Below are 20,201 nucleotides of genomic sequence, written 5' to 3'. Positions count from 1 at the left end.
ATTGTGAAAGGAGATAATTCTGATATTTTAGCATGTGAAACTGACAATTCAATGCTCTCATGGCTAGAGTGGAAGAAGTATACACTTTCTTTCCCCACCTATCCAAAGCCCTTGCCTCTTTATCAGTGGGAACAGGATTTTTAACCACAGAAGCCTTAACACCTTTAGGCCCTTGAGAAATAGTTTCTGGGTCCGCCCTAGGACTCTTAAACAAATATTTATGAGCGTCGGGCACCCTATAATACCTATCAGGCTTAACAGGAGCAGGAGGCAAAGAGTCAGGGTTCAGGGCAGCCTCTGCAAAAACATCTTCCACCACATTCAACACAGGAGGAATAGCTAAAGGCCTATGCTGGGGTAAAAACAAGAATTCCCTAAGCCTTTTCCTGGAATCAGAGTAATCCTGGCCTTCCCATTTAAAGTGCTCCCTCATGGAATGCAGAGTCTCTGAAAATGAGAAATCCTCAGGCGGAGAAGCTGTAGGAGTGGAATCATCCACATCAGAATCAGAATAAGTAGGATACTCCTGCATCTCTTCTACAGAAGATTCTGAAGCCTCTGAACACTGTTCAAAACTATCAAACTCCGGTTCCACCCTAGGCCTCTTATCAGGCGGGGGCATAGAACCTCTAATCATAGTAATCAAATCTTCTGCCATTTTAAGCATATGTTTCTTAGGAACAGAACCCGAAATGCTAGGAGAAGCCCCCACAGAAGCTGAACTAGGCCTACCTCTCAAAGAAGTTTTAGCAACAGAAGGAGAGGCTCTAACTACCTTGGGAAGAGAGGGAAGAACAGTCACCTGAGAAGCCCCCTCAGCCTGGCCTACCTCCTGGGAAGGCACATCCTGTAATAGTAAAGTTTCCGCCTGGGACTCCATGGAAACTCCTGGCAAAACCTCTGGCTCCACTGAGCCTTCTAAAGAACCGATGTCTGGGACTGCCGGTTCATCAACCCTAGGCTTCGCTGTTTTGTCCTTGCGCTTCTTGGAGGAAGCGGGCGTCGGAGCATCCGACGGCATTTTATAATTGCAACGCTTCCCAAACACTAACCTGGCACAGTCTAACCTCCTCTTAATAGTGCGTTTGTTAAACCTAGCACAAGAGCGGCAACCAACAACGTCGTGCTCAGGCCCTAAACAAGGTATACACAAGGTATGGTAATCCCTATGAGGTATCTGTTTCCCACAAGAAATACAGTTATTCACTTTTTCTGACATCCGGTAAAATACTGAGGCAAGAAAAAACCAAAATGTTCCCCAACGGGGTACTTGGCCAACTCTGTTTCGGTCTGAAACTCCGGTTTCGGAAATATTTCAGAACGCCAACCTGCACTCGCAAAACTGCTTCTGCATCGGACCATGCGGCAAAAAAGACTGAGGATATGACGTCGGTCATGCGCATTAGTACCCTGACGTACTGACGTCAGTCTAATGCGCCCTGACCGACGTCAGCCTTATACTCTGGTATTCGGGCCGACGGGACGCGGACTATACCCAATAGTCAGGACTGCAGCAATGGAAAACGAAGAACATCAGAAAGGTTTGTGTTCTGGGAAGCAAACCCTTATTTTAGATAGAGAGTATTCCTGTGCCTCCCACTAGAAATGCTCCCTTATAGCATGCAGCGTTTCCACAAAACTGATGCCCTCAGGAGGTGAAGCTAAAGGCAGATTCTCCTCAGTCTTTTAAAGGAGTCAAGGAAGGGTGCCTCCTCAAAGAGACCCCCCTCCCGATCAAACTCTGTCGGAATCAGGAGGGTCAGAGAAAAGTTCAGGGGTAAAATCCCTTTTCCTTTGGGAAGACTCTAAAGGGGGTTGCCTAGCTCTGGCTAAAGATATAGTCCTCAACAAACCTGACCAGGTCTTGCCAATAACCTGAGTAGGAACCAGGCGGCCTAGGCATAGGACCCGAAGTAGAACCCTTCGTAGAAGCAGCTTTGGACTTGGTATGCTCACAATCCTGACTCCAGCCTCTGTTTATGCCAAAACCAATGCAGGCTGATGCCTTGAAGGGATGTCACAGATACAACATTGTTCGAAAGCAGAGATCTGCTGAGCGACTCTGGACCCTTGTGATGAACATGTCAGACTAACATATCCCTCTACGCAAAATTGGTCAGAGGAACCCAAACAGCAAAGGGAAGTGTCAAGGCATTCATATTAACAGCTACAAGGAAATGGCTCCAAAAGCGTAACATACCAGCTTTTATCCCATAGTTGGTGTAATCAAACTACAAAACAAACTAGCTGTGAACTGTGTTCACAAATTCCAACAGACATTTCACTTTACACTTAATACCATCCATGTAATCCACACCTTCTGTGACCACACAAAACACCTTCACAAACGAAACACATGTAAACAATAGAGGTTATGATGTCCAAAATGACACAGTGGACTGCAGGAAAAAAGATGAAGACAGTCAAACAGGGACAATGTTCATCTTGCAATGCAAGTTTAAACTTGGAACAAATTGAAAAGCCATGAATCTTTAAGTCTCACAATCCTGCAGTACAAGATATTTAAATTTAACACAAGATGTCTACAGTACATATTCCATCTGTCCAATTTTCTTCCATTCCAGTTACTACTTACTGTTTATTTGGGCTGTGGTAAAGTTGTCTGCCAATGAATATTTACAAAGCTTTTTTAAATCTTTGTGCAAGACATTTTCTTTTCTAATGCTTATACCGAATTAAGTTCTCCTTTCCCACTGTCTTATCTTTTTGCATTATTTTATTATGATTTACTCTGATCAGTTACTCCAGACATTTAAATGCGTTCTTCTCTTCAGTGATATATTCTGATTAGTTGTGGTTGACATTTTACTTTCACTGTTCAGCATTTCTCCTTAAATTTTCACAAATTTGTTTCCAAGGCTTTGAGTTAGGTGGCCAGTTACTTTTCTGGGGGGGCAGCTCTGAGTGCCTTTTGTGAAAGTGTGCACACTTTTTTCCTTAAAAAACGAAGACTACTTAACCAAGGATACAGGTGGACTGCAAAATAAACCTTTAACAGTACAATGAAAGCAACTGTTTGGTGACAGACAAGAGTGAACAAAAAAATTATACTTCAGACAAGCCAAGGAACGTATACTCAAGGTCAAAACCTTTCAAATATAGCCTTTAGCTATATCACCCACGGAGAATACAAGTATGGTATCAGTCGCCTATTAGAAATTAGGAGCAAAAACAGTCCTTAAATACTGGTAATCCACAAAACCAAATGGAAAATGCTACATTAAAATTGTTCAGCTAACTACTGTACACACAGCATCTGCAGGGACCATGCAACTAGATAACTTTCATCTTCATTTACACTTCAAACTTGGGTTAATTCCAAGTTGAGGTTAAGGACAAAAACGCTGGGTTCAGTGCAAAGTCTGACTGTGAATAAGTCTTAACCTCCCTGCAGAAACAACTTAAAATGGAACCAGTGTTTATTTTACTGGTTACAAGGCAGTAAGTACAGTTAAGAAACATACTTTTAGAGCTTGTCTGTGTGTAGATCTCTACAGTTGTAATATATGCAATACACAATTTGTTTTTTGTAATACATAAACATTATATTGGTCTATATTAAAATGCACACACACACTCAATCTGCATCAGCAAGTCAACATCTCTGCAACAAAAACCTACATAACCATCACAACCCTCCACAATTTTTTTTTTTTTTTTTTACTACCCGTTACCCAGTGTTGTACGGACATTCTCAAAACTATTAAGACTAAAAATTACACCTTCTAGCAAAGAGATATGGATGAACTACTTCAAAGTATCAAGCTTATACGAACAGCTGCAACAATCTGATATACAGATCACTGTATGGGAAACAGTTATTTTTGTTTAAGAATTCCATACTATCGGAATATGCCAGGCATAAAGTGCATCTTCAAAACATGCTGGGACATGTCTAGTGCCCATTACATGCATACTGGTAGGGCCAAGATGGTTAGCATTACACACTGTAAAACACTACACTGACTTTTCAAAAAGCAATAACCAAGATCCTTCTAAATGCAGATCACTAGCATTATAAGCAGAACAGTTTAAAAGGAATGATACTTAACTTGCATGTAAACACTTGTTAGCAATGGGAAATATCAGACATACGGCAAATCCAACCCCCTCCCTTTTTGAATGGGCTACATTACTGACAATGCAAGTATTTTTAAAAACAAAACCACTCAGAGGGAGAGCACGGATGAACCCTGTTCTGCAACAGGAGGTAGGTGGCAATGAAACAGATGTGACAAAAAGTACCTTCTATCGCTGAATCAGGATATTTCAGTTTGAGGTTCTTGTAGTGGACTTTTCCCTGGTAATGAGATTCGGCCACAACTGGGGATGAAAACGTCATATTACAGACCGGGCAGCACTTGTTCCTATCCACCTCTCCGTTACTGCTTCCCTGGACAGAGGAAAGGCAAAAAAGGAGAGGGGGAACAATCAGTGTATAATTAATGGCAGTTCTCCAAAATACAGAATACTGTTTCAACATAAAGGGACACTATCAATTCTACCCACCGGGCATTTAAAACCAAGCATATAATTGCTTACTTATAAAAAATTTACTGATACTACTAGTTTTACTTGCCCTCAACTTCAAATGCACTCCAGTATTAAATTTTAACCTACCCTAATCAAAATCCTTGATTCACACCAACTACAGTTTCAGAAGTAATCATTTCAAAAATGTTTTATTCAATGCAAAAGTCTCCACCAGTAATGCAAGAAACTTTTACAGTGCTCCAGATCAGAAAAAATGCAGTTGGAGGTTATCAAGGACTCTGCCCATTCAACAGAAATATGAAACTGGGTTGGGTGAAAAAAGTGAATTGTTGGAAACTTCTCTCAACGGACAAATTACCGGAAGCATCAGTAAACTGTACACAATGTAAGCAATTATAGTGAAATCAATAGGAAGATTGACTGTGTCCCTTTAAATTCTAAATACATTAAAAAAAACTGTCACAGTTAACACCCTGCTTGCAAGCTGACCTAGTGCTGTTCTTTCATGTCATATCAGCATTTTAATCATACATTTAAGCACTGCAAAGGCAGCCTACTGGCACAGCACTGTTGCAGTGACCAAAGAACTGGAACGAAGTTGAAGTGCCACATACGATGACAATGCACTATCTTACAAAGAACACTTGTCATTGTATGTGCTAAAAAATTGCTACCTACAGACTCAATGAGCCACCCTACTATAACTCCACTAAGACAAGCAAAGGGACTAACTTAAAACAGAGTAACTAAGGGTGTTCTAAGCCAAGAGTCTAGGACACTAAACATCTATACAATTAAGAGACGGAGAATAGCTTGAAAATGGAGCAAGAAGTTACAAAAGCATGTTCAGACTATGTCCTTTGTACTAAGTTTGAAATGCTAACTCCAAAAGTCCAACTATCACAGAAGGAAAGGACAAAAACGCACCTTATCAGACTGAAATCTAAAAGGTGAAGGTTTTGAAAAGTAGATTTTTCATACAGCTTGATCTTGGTAAAAAGCACTGCAATGACGTGCTATGCTGATACAATATAAAATGATGCAGCACTAGATAAGTCAGCTTGCCAACAGAGTACTTCTCAGGTGATCCCATTCATACATAACTGTATGCAATACAGAAATTATGAAATTCAGCTACATTTTTCATATCAAGAGCACACTACCACATTACATTGTGTTTAAGACAATATCCCAAAAAATTGTTTACAGAAAAAAATGCCAACTTAGCCAACAGGCTCCCAAAATGTTTCAAGTAAAGAGAATGAGTTACTTATAGGGGCAATTTTTCAGTTCTGCAATCTGCCTAGAAATTTTCAGGCAAACATTAAAAGACGTGTGAAAATGCTTTGTTAATCGTATCAGTTCTATACGAAGTGGGTGATCACGCAGTAATCTCTAAAATGAGGTACTTCAGATTACTAGCTTCCACATGCCGTGTTAGGCCCGCCACACAATCAATTGGTCTGGAAACTATGATTTGTTTATAGGTTAGTACTAGACTGCCTTTGTGGGCCATTTTAAACCCAGCCATTTACCCCATCTGAGAATCAAATCTTGGATCTTGTGTTTGTAAGGCAAACACCTTCATGCCAACCTCCCACCCACCTAGGAAATAATGTACACACAAGTTCAGAACCCCAACATTTCACCTCCCTCCAAGGCACAATTCAAACACAAGGTTGCCCCTGCAAGTAAACAGAATAGTTCATAAAAAAAAAAATACAAGTGCGTTACTGCAGTATACAACACATTGTGGAACTTGAGATTTTCTAGCCCATCCTACCAAAGTTATTGGGGCAAATTGTTAATAAACTTTGTAAGCTTTTGATTAACAGTAGGTCCACATAATTTCCATTATATTTCTCAATGACATAAGGTTACAGTGGGTTGTGCCCATAGATGGGGCTCCTACATGTGCTGTGGGCCATCTACTGAAGTTTACAAATGCACACAAATGTACCCCTTACCTTGACATCACCAAGTTCAAAGAAATTACTGATTATGTCATAAGGGGAGTCACATGGGGGAGCATTTTAATAAGGGTGCAACTTTAAATTTGGTACTAGAAAACAAGCACCAATGTCAAGTACATGTATGATGGTTCTGGAGGTACCACATACTGTAGTATGCAAGTAGAGACAAACTGCGATGGAACACTGAAGTTGACTCAAATAAGTTCTACTGCTACAATGTAGCACAACACTTAATGCAAAAGAAACCTGAAGATCAGCCAATATGATCCAAGTCTTTGAAAGAATAAGCACTTCCCTAAAACTGACTCCTGATGAAACTGTGATGGTTGTAACTGTAATGCTAACAGCTAAAGGGGGCACTGCTAACTTCTTTTGTGGAGGTCAATGCCACTGGCAAACTCCCTGTCGTAGGCTTGGTCACTGTCCCCTCTCCCAAAACTCTACATATACTGCCTCCACGGTTGCTGAGCCATGTATAGACAGCTACAAAAATGGTTTAAAAATGTTAGCTTCAATGCTGCTTGCAATCAGGACAGTGGACAAGGGCTTTCATTTAAACTTCCCCAAAATACAGTAACCAAGAAGTCTGGATTCAACCAGAAAAGCTAAAAGTCTTCAGATAGGATGAAGTACATCTTCCCCATGAAGAGCAAATGACTCCATGAGTCGAGTGACATCCATGCTATACTGCATGTTAAACTAAAAAAAAATGCCCATCACAACAATATCAGTTACAAACATACCCTCTGGCTGGTGGAATTCTTCCATTGCGTTCAAAATGAGTCGCCTCTTAGCACACTGATGACAAAAGACCATGAGCTAGCAATCTATGTGATCAAGCTAACTTCTTACAGGGAAGAAAAACAGTTGCGTGCTTACCATAATTTGGCATCTGTGTTATACTAGGTCATCCATCACCATAGAGTCTAGGATCCAATATCGGATCAGAGACGGTAACATACAGACCGATTCCAAGGTTCTAACTCCTCTCTCTTTCATGATAGCCTGCCGCCTCTAACCCCAGGATAGAGCTTGCTGTCATATCCCTAAAAGCTACTCCTGCAAAACTGGAAAAGCACACCAACTTCCTCCACAATCCAGAAGGTTTGGGGATGGAAGAAAGGAAAACATGATGAATGAGGACACAGGAAACCAGATGCCAAGTTATGGTACATGCATAACTATCTGATGCTATCCATGTCATGGTTCATCACCATAGGCGAGAGCCCCAGCTACCATTTATCCTGGGAGGATCAAGGAAGGCCATTCAGGAGCAATGTGGTGCCAAAGTAAGCCCTGCTCCTAGAAACTAAAACCAGCTTGTAATGAGGTATATAGGTGTGAGGATTAGACGAAGTGGCAACACAAATGTCAACAGCAAGTTCAGCCAAAAAGGCTGAGAAAGTAGCCACGGATCTCTTGGAATGAGCCTTGATTCTTCCTGCAACCTCAACATGCCTATTGTCGTAGACTGTGGAGCTGCAGCTAGAGATGCATTTAAACCGAAAGACCACATCTGTTAGGGGAAAAAGCCACAAAAGAGATTTTCTGACTTGCAAAAGCCTCTAGTCCTATGTAGGTAGAAAACAGCTGTGCAAACTCTTACCACAACCATAGATGTACTCTTCCACACTGCAGTATTCTTAGTGCGGGACAGCGCCTATACAAAAGCTGAAGCCTGGTTGGTGTGGTATGTTACACGCAGGGCCATAAACCAGGGACCTTAAAATGACATCTGCATGCACAGACATCAGAACTTAATTGCCCAGCTGGACATGCAACTAGTAAGAGCAAAATGTCCACAAGAAGTGTGAAGTGCCATTTGCTGGCAAGTCTGCCCATAGTAGAGTGGTGCTCCAGGGTGCCCTCTAGACAGGCAATTAAGAATGAAGGGGGACAGGTGGGAGGGAAGGAATACTGCAAAATGGAACAGAAGGACATATGGATGTGTTAAGATTTTACACAACTATTCTATGTACTTTTACTCCCAGGTTGCAGTACTCTGTGTGGGAGAGGGCCACAACTTAGGAAGAAGGGTGAAGGTGTAGTAGCCGATTCCAAGTAAGCCCTGCAGGATTGCCCTAGCAAGCCCTGCTCTGGAGATGTGGCCCAATTTGCAGTGTCTGGTACAAGTATGTATAGAGGACCAAGTGGCCACCTCCAGAATGGAGGATGTGTCCAGGCCTTTGAAGGTTTTGGAGAATGCTACAGCCCTGGTAGAGTGAGCTCTTGCCCCATGAAGTAAGTCCATGGAAGGAGTAGCAGAAATAGGTAGATTTCTGATCCAGGAGATGGTTCGTTTGGAGACTGCCTTGCCCAGGGCTATGGGGTGGAAGGATACAAATACTTGGTTGGACTTTATGGGCTTAGTTTTGTCTAAATAAAACCACAGTTGTCTGTGCATGTCCAAGGAATGGAGTATCCTCTCACTGTCATTAGTGGGAGTGGGGAAGGTGGGCAGGTGAATGGACTGATTTAGAGAGACTGTTCAGAATTTGTGTGTAGGGTTACCCTGTCCTTGTGGAAAATAGTGTAGGGTGGGCAGGCCATGAGAGCCTGTAACTCAGACAGCCCTTAAGACGTTAAGGGCCACCAGGCAGAACAGTTTCCCATATGCACACACAGTGCTGCACAGCTTGCTGGCTCAAAGGGAGCCAGTGTGAGCTTTTCTAAGAAAGTTTAAGTAGCAAGGCGGTGGGATTTGTTTTCATGGCAGGCTGATGTGCAAGACCCTTTTCAGGAACAATTTAACGCCTAGCCTGGAGAGTAGAGGGGTTTCTAGAGGTAAGCAGGCACAGACTGCAGATGTGTGGACTTTCACTGAGTAGGAAAGGACAGCCTTGATAAGTTCATACACAAGAGGACTAAAAGGAGCATCCACTAGAAAGGGATCCCCTATGGCTTTTAATACACCATCTGGGAACACTTTCCCCATTTTGAAAATTAGGATCATCTTGAGGGTTTATTGGCCTCCCACAGGACTGAAAAAACATCTTCAGAGTAGGGATGTCTGAAGGGAATTAAAAATTTCATCATCCATAGTGTTAGCCATAACACCTGTAGGAGAGGATGAATGAGTATTCCCTTCTGCTGTGGGGTAAAGTACAGTTCTGTACACTTCCCATAAGTGTAGATCTTAAAGAGTGTATTCACTGCTGCAGTCATCACATATGGGTTATCTGCCTACAGGTAGTCATCAGCTGGCCTGAATACCAGTCCTCTTCAGATTTCTGTGCCTGATGCGGTCGCTTCTTCCATGATGTCAGGTCAAGGGCATAAAACATGCCACAGATGCCATTACATCAGTTTTTCTTGCCCCAGATGAAAGGTGCCCCCAAAACAGGAAGCAATTGTATGGTATGGAACACCCCCAGCAAAAAGCACACAACATAATATATGCCAATCAAGGAGGAAAGGTAAAAGTCAAGAGAAGTTACGGGGTTGGAGAGAGGGTAACCAGGACTGCAACAGTGAATCCACCAACATCTACATTTATGGTAAGTGTAGATAACTATGTTCGTGTTTCACTGTTGCAGTCATCACATTTGGGTTGATTCCCAAAGCTATGGAAGGGTGGAGATAGTTGAGAGAGCATTGGGGCTAGCAATAAGGCCCTGTAAACTGCTGTGGCAAATCCAGCTCTGGATTTAGGAAAAATAGGCAGGTGGTAATGCTTGGTGAAAGTATGTACAGAGCTCCAGGTTGCAGCTTCCAGGATGTCCCTGGTAGGGAATCCTCTGAGAAATGCAGAAGAGATAGACGCAGCCCTTGTGGAAGGTGTTATCCCCTGTGAGGTAGGTTTTCCATGCTGTTTGTAGCAGAAATGGATGCAATGTGCTATCCATTTAGAAATGGTTTGCTTTGAAACAGCCTTCTCTGCCCCTGCAGCAGCGCCAACTAGCAGCTGGTCAGATTTTCTGAGGCTTAGTCCTGTCCAACAAAATCTAAGCTGTCCGTGTACGTCCAGAGAACGCAGTATCCTTTCCCCTTTATTCTGAGGAAAAAGGCAAATGAATAGACTTTAGAACCACACTAGACACCACCTTGGGCATAAAGGATGGATTAGTCATGAGGGAAACACTGTCTGCATGGAAGACGAAGGATTCCACTGTCATGAGGGCCTGCAGTTCAGACGCTTCTTGCTGAAGTGATGGCTAGAAGTAAAGCTGCTTTCCAAGAAAGGCATTTCAACTCTGCTGTAGCAGCTGGTTCAAGGGGGGGGGGGGTGAGTTTTTCAGATACAAAGTTAAGGGCCCAGGCTGGAGTATGAGCCCTTCTTGGGGGGGGTCTTAAATATTTGGCCCCTCTAAGGAATCGTTTCAGCAGGGGATGAGAGAAGAGGAGTGGATCAGTATTATAATGTGCTGATATGGCAGATGCATGAATGTTAAATGGAGAAAGATGGTCCCTTGTGGATCACTTCTGTTAAATCTAGAATATGATGTAAGCTGTGCACCGTTGTGCCCATCCCCTGAGCTTGGCACCAGGAACAATATCTTTTCCACATTTCTGAAGAGGATTTTCTAGTACCAAGCCTCCTTGTCTCAAGGCGGCATCCAGCATCTGCTTACTGAGGGCTGCTGGAGGTGAGCTCACGGAATTAGCCAGGCTGCAAGGTTCAGGGTTTGAAGTTTAGGGTGCAGAATCTGGCCTGCCTGCTGGGACAGCAGGGAAGGGGTCTGAGGCAGGTGCCAAGGTTGTAGCACTGTCAGACTGTGCAAAAGGGGGTACCAGTGCTGGCATGGCCAGTCTGGTGCAATCAATATTGTCCTTGGCTTGTCCTGTTTGATCTTCAGTAGAACCTTCGAGAAGAGGCAGAAAGGGGAAGGCATAAACCAAGAGGGCTACCACAGGTAAAGAATAGGGAATCCACTTTCCAAGCTTGACTGTGGGGAGTTCTGGTGCAAAATTTGTTCAACTGGTAGTTCTGAGGGAAGGCAAACTGGTCTACCCTTGGTGTCCCCCATTTGTTCAAGAGCTAGAGTATTTTGGGTTGGTTTCCATTCATGTGGGTCCATGAGATTTCCTGCTCAAGTTGTCTGCCAGTGAATTTAATTTGCCTGACAGGAACTGAGCTTGTAGGTTGACTTGGTAGCTCAAAGCTGTGTTCCACGGTCATGGCTAGTCTACAGAGTGGGCAGGAATGGGTCCCCCCTGCTTGTTTATGTACCACATAACTGTTTTCAGTCTTTAGCAATAGTTGTCCTGGATGTACAAGGTCTTTGAAGGCTGCCAGAGCATCCTGTACAGCTAAAATTTCTTTTGATAGATATGCAGGTGCATCTGTTTTGGGTTCAATTTGCCCTGCCATGCGAGTCCCCCATGCATAGTCTGATGCGTGTTAGGGTTTGGGTGTAAAGGGGTAGACGTCAAGGGGTAGAGTAAAAAGGAGTCCCTTTGGTGGGCAGAGGCCTGCTACCACAAAGAACTTTGCCCTTAGACAAGGGATGATGGGAATGATTGTTTCCAGGTCCTGAGAATGTTGACACCAGACCTTCTAGATGATACCATAGAAGTTTCCACATATGCAGTCTTGAATATGGAATTAACAGAATAAGAGAGGCCATGAACCCCAGGGCTTGCAGGATTTTCCTTAGATACGATAGCTGGGTTTTTGCAGCCAGTAGTTTGAAGTAGGTTGTCAAATAGGTAGGTACTAGGCTATTGGCCCTAGGGCCTATATAAGCCTAGCCAAAAAGGTACCCTGGCTTTCATCACCTAGGAAAATTATTTTCCTGTGCCACCATCAAGCAGAGCCAGAGAAGTGATCCCGGCTTATTTCCCATCCAAGTTTCTCTTGAGTAAGGAATACCATCTGGAAAGCTGTGTTCAAAGCTTGCTCCCAGGAATACAATCTGTTGGCAGGGTAATAGGTGTGATTTATTCTCGTTTATGGTATACCCTAGTGAAGTCAGACATCTTACAAATGCCAGGTGCTGTAATAAGCCCCGACTATCTGAATCAGGCAATTGTCCAAGTAAGGGTAAATGAGTATTTCTCCGCTTGCAAAATTAAATGGCTGGAGCTAGGCACTTTGACTTATCTACTGCACCCAGGGTATTCAAAGGGAAGTGCAGAGAACTGAAAGTGCATGTAGCCTGCCCTGAAGTGTAGGTATTTCTGTAGGATTCCCGTATTGGGATGTGCAGATGAGCTTCTTTTAAGTCCAGAGTTGCCAGCCAGGCATCCTTGGCCAGCATAGGAAGAAGCTGCTGAAGAGTTGGCATTGAATTTTGGAACCACCAGAAATATGTTGAGAATAGAAAGGTCCAGGATAAGACACATCAGGAGTTCTTTTCTGGGAACCAAAACAGTAATAAAAATCTTGTCCCCTTCGTTCTGCTGGGACAGGTTGAATAGCCCTGATACGGAGGAGAGCGCACTTGTTTTTGGGCCTCCGCCCACTGGTTTGGGGGGGGGGGGGTCTGGCAATCCACTTGGGGTTGGGAGTGGCTGGAAGTGGAATCTGTATCCTAAGGAAACTGTTTAAAATCCATTTGTCTTCCGTAATGAGTTCCCAGTTTTTTGCATGCAGGGCGAGCTTTCCTCCTAAGGGAGGAAGTAGTTGACCAAGGCTTAGTAGAGATGCACTCCCTGCTTTGGAAGTGGGGGGCCCTCACTGCTTAGATCTGTGCATAGCCTGAGACTGAAGTCTTGGTGGTCTGTTGCTCCTGGGTTTGGAGTGAAGGCCTGGAAGGGACTGGAAAGGACCAGTTCCTTGAAGGACAATGCCTACTGAATCTATCTAGGTAGCTGTACTTACGAAATATTTAACAGTTTTCATAGATTTACCTTTTTCCTCCATCCTTTTGAGGACTTCTGCTTTGTTGCCAAAAAAGCACTCTTGGTGTAAGGGTGCATCCAGTAATTTAGCTTCAACATAATCTGGCAAGTTTTGTTCCTTATGCCAAGCATGCCTTCTAAGTACAGACTCAGCGACAGCAGCCCTGCAAGATGCTTCTAAAACATCAAAAACACACTGCAAAGTATTTACCTACTTAGTCAGCAGAATGCATTAACTCTTGTAAATCTGAGTTCAGCACAATCGGGAATCAACCTCATTCTCTAATTCCATAATATGCTGCTGATATTTTAACATAAAGCCCTAATGGCCAAAGTAGCAGAAGTATCTGTTTAAAGCTCTAGAATCCCTATCAGAAGGGGGAAGGGTTTTTGGCAGTAGTAGCCTTAATGTCTTTTGTTCTTTGAGAAATGGTCTCTGGATCCGCAGCAGGATTCTTGAAAAGGAATTTGAGTCAGGTACTCTGTAGTACCTGTAAGGTTTCCCAGGAGCTGGAGGCAAATCGGGGTAAGGCCGGATTCCAAGAAAACTGCTACAATCTCCAGAACAAGAGGGATAGCTAGAAGCCTGTGTTGAGGCAGGTTAAAAAATTCCCAAGTCTCTTTGGACTGAAAATAGTCCTGGCTTTCAGAGCAGAAATGCTCCCAAGGGTATGCAAGGTTTCAACAAAAGAAAATTCTTCGGAAGGGAAGCAGAGGGAATGGAATCCTCTGCATTGGAATCCTCATAAGTAGATAGGGGTACATCCTGGTAGTCAGAGGGAACAGAAAACAAATTCCTGATCAGAAGAATCAGGAAAGTAAATAAGTTCTAGGTCTTTTAAAGGGGGAAGGCTGACTTCCCCTAATTAAAGGGACGGCATTCAGCCATTCTACTTTGTTTTTGAGGCATATGAGCCTGAGAATACACTTTGGTAGTTATTTTCTAGGCTTGGCACAAGCTTTAGGCCTGAGGACTTCTGTATTCTTAACTTGAAATTAATTTGTTGGTTTAATATGAAAATCGGTAGGCCTGAATACACCCTCAGAAGCCGGTGCCTGCACAGCGGCTCCGGACCCATCCAAGGTAGAGACAGCTGCAGGTTCCACAGTCAACGCAGTATCTCATGGCATACCAGACTCCAAATGGGTCTCAGTAGAGGCATGCGAATATGTAGTAGCAGGAATCAGGGGGTGCGAAAGTGCCTCACTGAATACTGAAGACTGGCAACTAGCTTATTGGAAGCACCGTCTGCAGTTTTGGACCTATGCAGCGAGTCTTTATCCTTACATTTTTCCATAAGATCAGTAGTCTGATGGCTTGAAGCCATTTTGGAGTACGGAGATAAAGAATGAAAGTACTTGCTTACAAAAATAGCCCAATGACGAATAAGTTTGGGCACTGAACAAGGCACAAAACAGACAGAAGGGGACGTCATAGTCTGGGCCTAAACAAATGACACAGTAAGAAAGAAAATTTTAGGCATTTGCTTTCCACAGGCAAGACATGGTTAATTTTTATCGGATAACTGTTAGAACAAGAAAAAAAGGATCCCCAATGGGGTACTTATCTTTGAAGACCATGTCAAACTTGAAAATTAAAATTTCAGGAGTCTGACAGGCACTTGCAAGCTAATGCTTCTGGCACTGCACGGCAAGAAAGACTGATGTAGCAGAGTCTGCTGCATGTTTTATACCCCTGACCTGGCGTCATGGAAGAAACAGCAGCATCAGATGCAGAAATCTGAAGACTCTGGGTATTCAGGCCGGCCGAGGGCTACTTGCAGGCAGATAATCCAAATGTGATGACTGCAACAGTGAAACACGAAGAACATCTTGTGCTGGCTTGCCCTTGGCGAGAGTAGTAAGGGAGTAGTAATGCTGCCTTGGCCAGTAAGGAGTCACCAGCAAGATTTTTGGTTTGTCCTTCCTGATCTTCAGGACGACTTTTGGAATGAGAGGGAAGGGGGGGGGGGAAGCATATAAAAACCATCCCCTCCATGAAATGTTGGAATCCACCCACAGGCTAGTGGAGTGGTCCTTGGTACAAAATTCTCAATTGTCTGTTCTGGGGGGAGGCAAACAAATCTACTTTGTGTGCCCCAATGGTGGACAAAGGCTAGAAAAACTTCTGTTCAACATCCACTCGTGATGTAGAGAGGATGATCTGCTGAGAACATCTGCTTGTTGGCAGTCTTGGAATGGAAGTAGGTTGCCTGCAGAGATGTGTTATTCTGGAGGCTAGGTTCCAAATCTGTACTGCTATCTTGCATAAATGACTCTGGGCACCCTCCTTGTTTGCCGAGATACCACATGACTGCTGTATTGTCTGAGAAGACTTCAAGAGGACCTGGTTGCAGGATTGGGAAAAAGGCTTTCAGGGTCAAAAGGACTCAAAATTAGTGTTTTTTCTGGAGGGTAGGGTGCCAGTTCTGCTCCTTGAGATCCTTCATAGTAGCCCCCTAGCCCAGGTCTGATGCATCTGTATATGCATGTACTGAGCTGGAGTGGAAGGCCTGGATTAATTTCAATTTGTTGTATCCACCACCTTAATTCGGGTGTATACCACAAATCGAAAGCTGACAAGTTCGTAGCTCAAAACTTCAAACTTGAAACCTCAAAAACAGAAAACATCGAAACTTAAAAGCGGATATCGCCAAAGCGTGCAGGAAGGGAAAACTTCCCTTTACTGCACTGCAGTGCAATCTTGGACTTGGTATATTTACGTAGCAGGGTGTGGGAGTGTAGGGGGGCTTGCCCCTGCAGAGAGTTTTTTACATTGTTTTGGGTGGTATTTTTTCCACGTTTGATGTTTTCCATTTGAGGTTGCCAGTTAGAAGTTTTGAGCTTCGATATTGTCAGCTTTCGATCATGTGATATAAACCCCCTTAATTCTGCTTTGAGGCAAATGGGATCTGAAATAGAGGACGGTTGTTCTGGGACCACACACTTCAAATACCACTGTAGTTATGCATCCTGGCCAAGGCAGCATATGAATGGTGGCTGCTACAAGGCCCAGAACCCATAGGAATCGTCTTGATGGTTGTACCCGATAACGTCCTGGAAGTGAGCAGTAAGGGAGAGGACTTCCCGAGGGAGGAGTGCCTGCATCAGGTCCGTTCTGATCCTGCATTCCAGAAAGATGTTGTCCTGCTGCGGGGTGAGAGGACTTTGGAGGCTGACCGTGAACCCCAAACATTGTAGCAGGGACATTGCGAACTGCAGATAGTATTTTTAGGTGCAGGCGAAGCCAAGAATATCTGCGTAGCACTGCTTCGGAAGCAGACACTGCAGAAGCTTCTGCTGCATCATAACTGCATCTGACTGCCTGGCCACTTTACAAGCCAGGGACAGTTGATACTACCTCTGTCTTGTTAGGGGAGTCCAGCAAGGAGGACAGGAGAGTAGAGGCTTGGGATACGAAGTCCAAAGAATATTTTATCATACGAGTTCGGAAGTTGACAACTCTGAAGGCTAGGGTAGAGGAGGTATAAGCTTTCCATCCATCCTATCCATATTCCTACTGTCCTTGTCAGTATGTAAAAGGGATGAAAAGGTTAATCTTTACTGCTCGTCAGGGGATACAGCAAATCACTGCCAGGTCTGGCAAGACAGGTTTCACCAGGAATTTGTTCATCAGGCACCTTCTAGAAAGTCAGGTCTCTGAGGGAGCTGGCTGTAAAAGATTTTTTGATGCTGAAGAAAATGCATCAAGACACGCAGGTATAACTGGTGGGATGGCAGATGGAGATTCTACCTGTACTAGATCAAAATATCTCTAGTTACAGTAATTTGGGAAGTACCCCTTCTGAATCATTTACCTTTGGGAGATTACCAAAATGAATGTTCTCTGGGTGAAGGTACCCTCCTATGGATTCCTCAAGGGAATAGTATTACAGTGGAGAGGCAATCTGTAATGAGCAAGTAATTGACTCCATCGGACGATGAGGAGTAAACCTTCTACAGGAGAAATGGCAAGATGGATTGAAGCAGTGGAAACATGCCTAGGGCTGAGAACAGGAATGGTGGGGGGTGAAGAGGCCGATGGCCCAAGGGCCATGAAGGCATGCATAAAGGATTGGGTGAAGGATTGCCAGTTAGGTAACTCCTCAGCATAGGGAGGCAGATGCTTGCTTTTCTGCTTCCTTTTTATATTCGATCTGGGAGAATGCCTAGTTTCTGGGGCTTTGCTGGACCTGGGGCTTTGGGTTCTGGAATTGCAGTTGGATGTCCAGCAAAGCCTGGTTAACCCTCAACATCTGTAGAAACAAACGTCTGAGCTACCTCCGTGGATGTGCCAGCTGTTATTTCAGAAGCGGTTTCCTCGAGGGGAGTCAAAGCAGATTGCTTTCACAAACGTTCAACTCTCAGATCAGAAGATGGTGAGGTGTCCGATGGCAGCAGAGCAGAAGCAGTAGGCTGAGACAACTTGGCTTTTTTGCCCGGATGCTCTCCCTGCGTGGCAGACTGGATCCATATCTTGGGCACTAATTTCTTTAGCCTCTGGTTTTCCAACTAAAGATTAATGGTGGCCAAATGGCTTCTGAGCATTTTTGGGCCGAAAGATTGGCAAATTAGACAATAGGTATAGCAGTGGTCTCTGCCTAGAAAAAGCACAACAATCATGTGAGTCTATGTGGAATCCAGACACCCGCATCGGCATTTACCCTTCTTAGTGGACATCAGCTAAAGGGGGTGTGGGCAGCAAACCAAGCTCAAGCAATACCAAAAAATAAAATCCCCAACAGGGTATTTAGCTTTAGACGTTTTTAACGTAAAGGGGTGATGCAATCGATCTTACAATCGACTGCATTTGAAAAGCTCTGAGGTTTGTGTGCAGACGTCACATTAAGGTCCATGGTTTAGGGCCCTACATGTGACAGTCCAATGCACCTACAAGAGCCGGGCTTAAGCTTTTGTATAGGAGACTACGTTCGGGTAGCTTGAGGCAAAGAATCCCACACCAAGAATACTGCAACATGGGAATAGAACGACATCCATAATTGTCTGTGCACATCCAAAGTTTGCAGAAAGCACCATCCTTTGTTGGAATTGGGAAAGAACACTGGTAGCTGAACACATTAGATTAGATTCAGTAGCAACCTTGGGCAAGGAAAAAGGATTTGTTCTAACTCTGCCCTTGTGAAAAATCATTTAAGGAGTAATGGAAAGCTTGCAGTTCTGAAACCCTCCCAGCTGAAATTATAGCAACCAGGAAAACAGCCTTCCAAAACAACAATTTAAGATAACAGGAAAGTACAGTTGTGTACACTTACAATAAATGTGTATGTTAAGAGTGTATTGACTGTAGTAGTCCTCACACATGGGTTATCCAGTGGCCGGTAGCCCTCAGTTGTCCCGAATACCAGAGTCCGGTTGTAAAATGGATATCAGTATGTCAGGTATAAAGGGAGGCAGCCGATGCCATTTCCTCAGTTTTTCTTGCCTTAACTGTCAGGAGCCCCCAAAAAGTACAGTTTTGTACCTACCATAAATGTAGATGTTAGAGGATCCACATTGCTGCAGTCATAACCTGTGGGTAGCCCGCTGTCCTCGGTCGGCCCGAATACCAAAGCGTTAGGCTGGCGGTCATGGGCGCTCAGATCTGACGTCAGTACGCAGTAGTACTTAAGCGCATGACCGACGCCATATCCTCAGTCTTTCTTGCCCCAGATGTCAGAAGGCCTAAAAAGGAAAGGCCATAGCCAAAATACAAATACCCAACAACCAACCTAGATAACATAAGAACCCCAACAGAAACACAGCAACCCCAAACTATAGAGGGGAAGGAGGGAGGGAAAATTGGACTGCAGCAATGTGGATCCTCGAACATCTACATTTATGGTAGGTACAAAACTGTGCTATGTTCTTCATCTCACATTGCTGCAGTCATAACCTGTGGGTAGAATCCCAAAGCAAAGGTAAAGGGAGGCTGGCAAACTAAAAAGCATTAGGAGCTGCCAACATGCCCTGTAAAACTGCAGTGGCAAATCCAGCCCTAGACTTAGAATAAAGAGGGAGATGGTAATGTTTAGTAAAGTGTGCACTGAACTCCCAAGTAGCTGCCTCCAAAATATCCTTAGTAGCCACCCCCCCTTAAAAGGCAGTAGATGTGGCGGTAGCCCTAGTGGAATGAGGTCTGATCCCAGCAGGAACATCCTTTCCATGATGAGAACAACAAAGCAATACAGTGGCCAATCCACTTAGAAATAGTTTGCTTAGAAACAGCCTTCCCCTGTGAACCCAAAGCAAAAGAAATAAATAACTGTTGAGTCTGCCTGAATTCTTTAGTTCTGCTCAAATAATAGTGTAATTGCCTGTGAATATCCAAAGAATGCAAGACTTTTTCCTTTATTTTGGGGATCAGCATAAAAAGTAGGCAAATGAATAGACTGGTTTAAGGCCACATTAGAAATAACTTTAGGCATAAAAGTAGGGTTAGTACGCAAGGACACCCTATCCTTATGAAATATCAGGAAGGGTTCAACTGCCATGAGAGCCTGTAATTCAGATACCCTCCTAGCAGACGTAATGGCCAACAAAAAGGCAGTCTTCCAGGACAAAAACTTCAACTCAGACGTAGCAGCTGGTTCAAAAGGAGGTAAAGTAAGCTTTTCCAACACAAAATTGAGATCCCAGGAAGGAGTAGGAGCTCTACGTGGGGGTCTTATGTTCTTTGCCCCTCTAAGAAATTGTTTAAACAAAGGGTGAGAAAATAATGGAGGGTCACAATCATAGTGAGCAGAAATGGCTGCAGCATGAACTTTCACCGAGGAGAAAGACAAACCCTTGTCTAATAATTCAGTAAGGTACTGTAGTGTAAAACTCAAATTAGGCACTGAAACATCAAAGCTCTTTGCTGTGCTCCAAAGAAAAAAATCTCCTCCATTTATCAGCATAAACTTTTCTAGTACTAGGTCGTCTGGCTTCTAA

The 20,201-nt window shown here is 43.8% G+C and overlaps 1 protein-coding gene across 1 annotated transcript in view; it reads right to left on the bottom strand.

Annotated features, from left to right (window-relative positions):
- ZNF346 (zinc finger protein 346) overlaps positions 1 to 20,201 on the bottom strand; it is a 365,617-nt gene that overhangs the window by 284,722 nt on the left and 60,694 nt on the right. Inside the window, exon 4 of the mRNA XM_044069298.1 lies at positions 4,267 to 4,414. Coding sequence (XP_043925233.1) covers positions 4,267 to 4,414 — 148 coding nt within the window. The remainder of the gene's footprint in view (positions 1 to 4,266; positions 4,415 to 20,201) is intronic.

Source organism: Protopterus annectens, chromosome 4.part0, assembly GCF_019279795.1.
Source record: "Protopterus annectens isolate FY-2018-M chromosome 4.part0, PAN1.0, whole genome shotgun sequence".
Lineage (NCBI taxonomy): Eukaryota > Metazoa > Chordata > Ceratodontiformes > Protopteridae > Protopterus > Protopterus annectens.
The sequence above is the reverse complement of the archived record's forward strand: the minus strand, read 5'-3'. Positions and strand labels throughout refer to the sequence as shown.